Here is an 8,407-nt window from a genome sequence, read left to right on the forward strand (position 1 = left end):
CCTAAACCCTAGACCCTAAACCCTAACCCCTAATCCTAGCTGACCCTACCTCTAAACCCTAACCCTAACCCCTAATCCTAATTGACCCTAATCCTGAACCCTAAACCCTAGACCCTGAGCCTCCTCTCAGGCTGGATGGGTTCATGTGTTCAGGACACATTCTGCTTGTTGCACTTCATGCTGTGACCTACAGTAAACCCTGGAGTCTGATGTACAGACTTTTCAGAGCGGAGCTGCAACTAACGGTCAGTTTTCATTTGTGAATAATCACATCTGTCTAAAACTACTGATTTTAGAAACAAAAAAACACATCAGAAGCAGCTCGACTCCTGTAGTCCTGAACCTAAAACGTTCCTTCAGCAGAGCAGAAGCTGTTGGAAAGAGTTTAAATCCTGTCGTAGACGTCCATTGTCAGTGAACCTGGATTATTTCCTGCTGATCAGCGGTTTGTCTGTAAACCGTGGATGATGTTAGCGAGTTGCTCTGTCCAGAGGAGAGCAGAGTCAGATGAACTTCTGTCTTCACCGTTCTAATCAGCAGCTTGTCTGACAGTAAAGTTTCTGTTTGAGTTCTTTAAACACTGAAGCTCGGTTCTGGTTGGATCCACACAGCAGCTGTAGCGTCGACACGTTGGTCTGTCGCTGAGGTCTGGATGTAGCTGATGAGTTTTACGTGGGTTGGTTTCCTTCACTTCATTCATCTGGACTAGCAGCTACGCTCACTGTGGATTATTCTGTGGGTCAGGCGATCAGCTGGTCCATCTGAAAGGTCAGGAAGTGTTGAAGCATGTTGGTCAGAGATGTTCCGCTTCTTGTCATGGAGATGCAGGTCAGCTGGAGCTCATCTGAAAGATGAGTTAATAGCAGAGTTTCTCTGGGTCGATGGATCAGTTTATTGATTATTCGTCTGAGCTGATAAAGTCTCCATCTGTTGGTTCTGAACAGATCCGTTTGGCTCCATGTTTCCTCCTGCTGTATCGGATCCCAGGCTGTGATGAAGCTGCTTCACTTCACTCTGTGACAGATCTTTCTTAGAATATAAATGCTACAGGAGCAGAGCAGACCTCCCACATGATCAATACACTTATTGATTAGTGAACTGAGAGAAAAATAATCTGTATGAAGTTGTAGCTGATGGATCATTCAGCCATTTGTTCCATGTTCTGCTGATCAGGAGAAATCTGAGGTCANACAACACACACACCTGAAACACACACTGCAACAACACACACTCCTGAAACACACATAAACACTACACACACACCTCACACCACCAACACACACTCTGCTGCCATGACACACACCTGTGGAGACGCATTCTCTTCTGGGCCCAGTGTGGGGTTCAGCTACAAGCTTATGGAGAAGAACCAGAACCAGAACCAGGACTCCTACAGAGAGGTCCTCCTCACACCCGTCGACTGTCAGCAGGAGCCAACAGGAGGTACAGAACCAGGCAGGAGTCAGAACGAGAGCCCAGAACCTGAAACCAGAACAGAGCAGAGAGAGCAGGAGGAGGCAGAAAGAGAGAATGAAGAGGAGGTGAAGGAGGAGGAACAGTGTAGGAGGGATGAGGATGAAGGTGAGGAGATGGAGGAGGAGGTAGAGGTAGAGGATGAAGGTGCAGAGGAGGTGGAGCTAGAAAAGGAGGTTCAGGTTATAATCATGCAGCAGAGTCCAGAAAGAAAGGAGGAGGTGATGAAGGAGGAGTCAGGAGGAGGTGGAGGAGGAGCGCACACAGAGAGAGACTGTTGTTCTGACAAGAACACACAACAGCAACACACTGAGGACGCAGGGAAGACACAGCTAGAAAAGCCTCCCTCCGAGGAGTCTGAAACACCTCCATGCTCCACAGCGGCGCTGGAGGAACCTGATCAGTCTGACTCAGGACTAGAGGAGCTGGAGGAGAAGAAGAAGGAGGAGCTGGAGGAGAAGGAAGTTGGTGCAGGAGGAGCCGCAGAGCTTCACAATGAAGGTACAGAAACCTGTTTGTCCTTTTTCACCTCCTGCTTCTCATTCCACAAACCATCTGTCCTCCTTCATCACCTCCTCCTGACCTTCACCTGCTGCTCTAACTCACCTGTGTTACTGCAGACAGGTGCTCAGTGTGTTCACTCTGTTTTCAGACTTCATCTCTTTTTGTTCATTCGATGATTTAACGTACTTCATGCTCCTGTTCTTCCATCAGAGTCTGCTGCAGAGATTCAGAAACACGAGGACTGAACTGTGCTTCAGCTCCTCCTTTACAGACATGTCCATCTCAGAGTTTACCAAAATGACACACGCTTAGTGGGAAACTATCTGCGTTGATTCAGAACCTGTCCAGACTGATCCTCATCTTGTCCAGAATTACATAAACTTGTGCAGAATGATTTGAAGGTGTCATAAATGGATAAACAATAGTCCAGACTGACATAAACGCCTCCAGAAATACTCAGAATGTGTCCAAAGAGTCCAGAGAAGAGCAGCTGAATCCAGTGTTAGAGGACAGTCTGAGGACGGAGACAGGAGGACGTCTGGACATACCTGAAGACGTCCTCTAGAGGAGGTTTAGTCCTCGTATCTCTGAGTCTCTACAACAGAGCAGAGTTGAAGTCAGTCTAGTTTCCTGAGCTCAGCAACAGTCAGTCGTCAGTTAATGGTTGGACCTGTAAATGTTTGCGGTGTTTTTAACTCGACGTTGTCCCTGTTGTGACAGACTGTGTTCCTGATCAGCTCCTGTGTTTCCAGCAGGCTGCTGCTCTTTCACTCTCAGCACGTTTCATCAGCGTCCTGACTGTGACACAAGAAATCTGGTCTTATAGAAGTTATCCTGATGTTACTTTGGTCTCCACAGCTCGTTCTCTTCCTGCCCAGGCAGAGAGCAGTGGGTCTGCTGGTTCTAGTCCAGCAGAACCAGAACCATCGTCCTCCCAGTCCTCCCAGTCGAGGTTCTACAGTGTACTGCTGAGGTCCGGAGCGGTGTGTCTGCCTGGTGAGAAAACACAGCTCATGTCTGAACCAGCTCAACAGCAGAACAGAACCTGATCTTTGGATTTGTTGTGTTTTTGTTTCTGTAATGTTTTAATATTTAAATGAGCTGAATGTCCAGAATTTGTAACCCAGTGGGTCGCTGCCTTGATCAGCTCATTAACGCTGTCAGATTAACTTAATGCTATGCTAATGGCTAGCGGCTAAGTTACAATAACTAATAAAGTTTTAGGATCTGGACCTCAGTGGGCAGTAGAAGAGATTCAGGAAGCTGGTGTCTCCTGTTTCCAGTTACAGCAGTGATTATTAATGCAGTCACATAGTTATGAACGATAGCAATTATTGATGTATTGATCGGTCCCACATCTAATCAATCAGTGTTCAGTGCTGTCACTTATTCTGTGGGTCACTTCCTGGTTCAATAAAGGTTGAATTCAAACATAGAAAACATCCGTTAGTCGCTCTCAGCACCAGTTTCTGGTGCAGGGACCAGTGTTGTGTGTCTGTTGTGTGTCTGTTGTGGGTCCGTTTCAGCAGCTCCAACCACCCTGTTTGTTGTCGTCCTCCAGGTTCTACAGATCGGGCGGGTCGAGCTCTGCTGACTGTTTCCTGCTGCTGCTCCGTTTGGTCTGAGCCGGACTACGACAGTGCCGAATTGCTCCGCCTCCTGCTCTACTACATCTCCACCCTCAGGTACAAAGCCCCGCCCCCTCCCAGAGTTGCTCAGGTGACGTTCTGGCTCTGACATCATCGCTGTCTGTGAACAGGAAGGAGACGCGAGCGTCGGGGCTGACGGTGCTGATGGACGGCCGCAGAGCTGCGCCCACTGCCACCGCCGCTGCCGTGTTCTCCGCCCTGCGGTCGCTGCAGGTGAGTGTTCACCTGCTGTGAGGCAGTGGGGAACAGATCAATATCTGGAACTTATGGTCAGCAGAGTTACTGATCAATAACCAATCTGCAACATGAACGAAGTACAGGCGGCCAGTTTTAAAAATGGTGGACACGAACATCATGTTTTTTAAAAATTATGTTTAAACTCCAGTTTTTATGATGTTGTCATGGTCTGACACATTAATTACCTGTAACGCCGCTCTGGCAGCAGGAAGCATCTGAACCTTCTGAACACTCTGATCCTCATTGAGCCAAAGCTGGAGAGTATAACGAACGTCTGAAGTTACAGTTAAGGCCTTAAGATGATTGATCCTGTCAGACATGAAACTGGTTGAATTCAGAAAATAGTTTGAATGATCAGAGTTTGAATTAATGACAGTACACAGAACAGTAGGAGTCTCCACCTAGTGGCAGAACCAGGAACTACAGCTGATCAACAACACGTTTACTGACACCATGTTCTGGAGCTTGTGAAGTGCTTCCACCTCATCGGTTGATATATCTTTTAATTGGTTAAATTCCAGTGTGGTTCTTACAAAAGCATCAGTGATGTGCAGCTGAGCTCAGCAGCAGCAGGACTCAGAACGACGAGTCGCTGCTTGAAGGCAAATAGAAATAAACACCAGATAAAAACCAGAGTCATTTCAAAGGTCAGAGTTTTTAAATGTGTTCATCTGCAGCCAGACAGAAGCAGCTGGAACTGAGATTTAACTGGAGGGAGAAGAAGAACATTCAGACTAGTTTTAATTGTACTTTATGTTCCTGAAAGAAAGTCTAGACAATGCATAGACTACTCTAAATATTCAGAGTATTGATAATGCACAGGTTTGAATACACACTTGCTCAATATAGATCAATAATCAACCTACCATTGATCAATAGATTCAGGAGCCTCCGCTTTGCTTGTCTCCTCTGAGATGTGTTAATGTGATCAGAAGGTAGGACCAGTCACCTGGAGGAAGACCTGAGCGGGAAGCTGGACGTCTCCTCTCAGTGTCCAGTAAAACCGTGACGTCATCTTTACAGCTCTGCTGCCTGCACATTTATCCGACCTCCGACCTTAAAATAAAACAGGAAATGTAGAAAGTCAGGATTACTTCAGGCTCTTCAGAAGAACCTAAGATCCACCACTCAGGTTTGATTCTAGTCAACCTGCCCTTTTATTTTATTGCAACTATTATTTTATTTACTTCTTTTATTATTTTGTTTCGTCAACTGTTTAAATTTATTTTCCAGTTTTAATGTATACTTTATTTATCCTGTGTTTTTTAATCTTTTAATCTAGCTGAAGTTTGCTGCCGTTAGCTGCCGTTGCTGCAGTCAGAGTTTGTTAGCTTCTGTTAGCTACACTCTAAATATGTCTGCAGTGCTGTTTGTCATTGTTGCTGTGTGTTTGCAGGAGGACTCTCCAGGCTCCATCCACACTGTGTTCATTCTGGCTAACAAGGACTCAGCTCTGCGTCTGGACAGACCTGCAGCCACACAAGTAACACCTGAAACACCTGTAGCACCTGTTGAAACACCTGTGACATCTGTATCACCTGTTAAAACACCTGTAGCACCTGTTGAAACACCTGTGACATCTGTATCACCTGTTAAAACACCTGTAGCACCTGTAGCACCTGTTGAAACACCTGTAGCACCTGAAACACCTGTAGCACCTGAAACACCTGTAGCACCTGTAACATCTGTTGAAACACCTGTAGCACCTGTAACATCTGTTGAAACACCTGTAGCACCTGTAACACACAACCACGCTGCTGACTGCTGCTCACAACACACACAACCAGGTGTAGTAATGTGTGTTTGTGTGTGCAGGTGGAGGTGCTGAACTCCCTGAAGTCGCTTCAGAAACATGTGGAGCTCCATCAGCTTCCTGCAGAGTTCGGAGGATCCTTCAGTTTCAGTCAGAGCAGCTGGATCAGCTTCAGATCAGTCAGTACACCGCAGACACAACAGACACACTCTATGTTTGTACTCAGCTGAAAGGCTCTCATCACCACTTTTAGTTTTCTAACTGGGACCACAGTCAGCTGGAGGTCGTAGCTCCTGATCAATGGAGTCAGCTAAGGGGTTGTAGGAGGTTCTTCAGTCGGATTTATTCTGACATTTCATGCTCTGGCTGTAAGTGTTGTGTGTTTACAGAGTTTTCAGACGACACAGTGATGACAGAAAACATCCGCTAGTGCAGCCTCTAGGTCAGAATCAGAGACTTGTGTCATTCCTGCAGAACTGATGTGTGTCATTCTGTTGATCAGAGAGTGGAGCAGCTGAGCCACCAGTGTGAGGACGTCATCAGCCTGCTGCAGAAGACCATTCACGTCCTGCAGGCCACACCTTTACCTGCTGCTCAGGTAACACACCTGTACCTGCTGCTGCTCAAGTAACACACCTTTACCTGCAGCATCACAGGTAACACACCTGTACCTGCTGCTGCTCATGTAACACACCTTTACCTGCTGCTGCTCATGTAACACACCTTCACCTGCTGCTGCTCATGTAACACGCCTCTACCTGCTGCATCACAGGTAACACACCTCTACCTGCTGCTGCTCAGGTAACACACACAGACTACTGGGTTCAGGCTCTCTTCCAGCTCTAACCCTGCTGTTCAGGTGAAACAGACTCTTGTCTCACCTGTCAGTCAGGTGATGTTCTGATTGTTTCTGAAAACGTCTGCCTGAAGCTCACCACTCCCCTCTCTGTTTCCCAGGATGCCGAGCTGCTGCTGTCCAGGTACAAGGCGGTGATGCGCAGCATCCTGGAGGACAGCCGATTGGTGCAGCTGCAGCAGGAGGGCGGAGCTTCTCTGTCGCGTCTCCGCAGGGACGAGGGTGGAGTGGGAGCAACAGAGGAGCAGCGAGCGGCGGTGGAGGAGGTGACGTCTCTGTACGATCAGGTGGACGAGCTGCTGCACCGTCTTGTGACTCTGTCCAACGCCAGGACCCAGGAGCTCAGCTTCATTAGCGACTTCAGGAGCCTGGAGCAGGGCTTCAGCCAGGTGGGTCTGGTCTGGGCGGGGATTCAGCCTGGTGGGTCTGGTCTGGGCGGGGATTCAGCCAGGTGGGTCTGGTCTGGGCAGGGCTTGGGCCAGGTGGGTCTGGTCTGGGCGGGGCTTGGGCCAGGTGGGTCTGGTCTGGACGGGGCTTGGGCCAGGTGGGTCTGGTCTGGACGGGGCTTGGGCCAGGTGGGTCTGGTCTGGACGGGGCTTGGGCCAGGTGGGTCTGGTCTGGGCGGGGCTTGGGCCAGGTGGGTCTGGTCTGGGCGGGGCTTGGGCCAGGTGGGTCTGGTCTGGGCGGGGCTTGGGCCAGGCACCAACAAGAACTAACTTTAAAATCACAGTTTTTCTTTAAGTTCTGTTGCACCAAACGTTAAAGTAGCTTAAAATGAGAAATAGAACATTTAATCCTGCCTCCAAACGTTAGCTTTAAGGTAAACCTGCGCCTGTGTGTGCGTGTGCGTGTTCCAGGTGAGGTCGTGGCTGCAGGATGTTGGTGAAGTTCGTCTGAAGACTCTGGATGAAGCAGAAGATTCTCTGGAGCTTCTCACCAGAAAGCAGCAGGACTTCAAGGAGTTCTACACAACTGCATATGTAAGACACACACACCCCCTCTAAGATTACCTGATGTCACCAGGTGTAGTCCATGTAGAGCACAGTTCACCTTCACCTTCCTTTGGTTTCATTGTGGGGTGTTACTGCCCCCTGCTGGACGGAGGAGGAGAGCAGTTTGTGGCAGGAATGGAGATGTCTAAACCAGCACCTGAAGCAGCCGCAGCAGTAACACCTGGACTCTCAGGCTCACCTGAGCTGAGTGAGGTCACTCGGGTGTTCCCTCATCCAGAACTCTGCTTTGAAACAGAACCTGAACTCCCTCCAGCTCCTGGACCCGATCTGTTGGGTTAACACCTTTATAAATATGTAAATATCAACATGGTCACAGTGACGTTTCTGTTGTTCAGTTTACCAGCTGTTGATCAGTAGTGCTGGTTCTGGTTCTGCTGCTGCTGCTGCCGCCGCCATGCAGTCATCACAGTTTAAAATAAACATCACAATAAGTATTAAACCTCCTCCTCCTCCACCTCCTCCTCTTCCCCCTTCTCCACCTCCTCCCCTACCTCCTCCTCTACCTCCACCTCCTCCAGGCCCAGTGTAAGCGAGGGGAGGAGCTCCTGTCCCGTCTGGACCGTTGGGCCGAGGTTCCGTCAGCAGACCTCCAGGTCTATGAGGACAGGGTCCACTCGTTCTGGGCTCAGCTGCAGGACTTCTCTCAGCGGGTTAACAGTGCCGGGCAGAACCTGGAGCGGGCTGTCCAGCTGTACCGCTTCCTGGACCAGGTACCGTGACCCGTTCTTTAAAGAACCGTTATATTCTGGTAGCTAGGTGTGAGCTGGTTCAGGTGGGCAGCTGGTCATCCTTAGGTGGTCTCTGACAGCGTCTAGTCGGACCTGGAGGGCCCGTTTAGAGAACTGGACCCTGCAGGGAGGCGCTCTATCTGTCTTCTGTTCTGATGGACGGAACCAGTCCTGATTACAGCCTGTTTATCATTAAC

At 49.0% G+C, this 8,407-nt stretch overlaps 1 protein-coding gene across 1 annotated transcript in view; it reads left to right on the top strand.

Moving 5' to 3' along the window:
- Positions 1-8,407, top strand: part of plekhg4 (pleckstrin homology domain containing, family G (with RhoGef domain) member 4) — a 52,258-nt gene that overhangs the window by 20,809 nt on the left and 23,042 nt on the right. The window contains exons 4-14 of the mRNA XM_008292084.1: positions 1,334-1,440; positions 1,562-1,971; positions 2,833-2,970; positions 3,536-3,659; positions 3,734-3,836; positions 5,257-5,343; positions 5,676-5,792; positions 6,116-6,211; positions 6,571-6,858; positions 7,327-7,449; positions 8,001-8,192. Of these exons, the coding sequence (XP_008290306.1) occupies positions 1,334-1,440; positions 1,562-1,971; positions 2,833-2,970; positions 3,536-3,659; positions 3,734-3,836; positions 5,257-5,343; positions 5,676-5,792; positions 6,116-6,211; positions 6,571-6,858; positions 7,327-7,449; positions 8,001-8,192 (1,785 nt within the window). The remainder of the gene's footprint in view (positions 1-1,333; positions 1,441-1,561; positions 1,972-2,832; positions 2,971-3,535; positions 3,660-3,733; positions 3,837-5,256; positions 5,344-5,675; positions 5,793-6,115; positions 6,212-6,570; positions 6,859-7,326; positions 7,450-8,000; positions 8,193-8,407) is intronic.

The sequence above is a fragment of the Stegastes partitus genome, unplaced genomic scaffold (genome assembly GCF_000690725.1).
Source record: "Stegastes partitus isolate 25-593 unplaced genomic scaffold, Stegastes_partitus-1.0.2 Scaffold783, whole genome shotgun sequence".
Classification (NCBI taxonomy): domain Eukaryota; kingdom Metazoa; phylum Chordata; class Actinopteri; family Pomacentridae; genus Stegastes; species Stegastes partitus.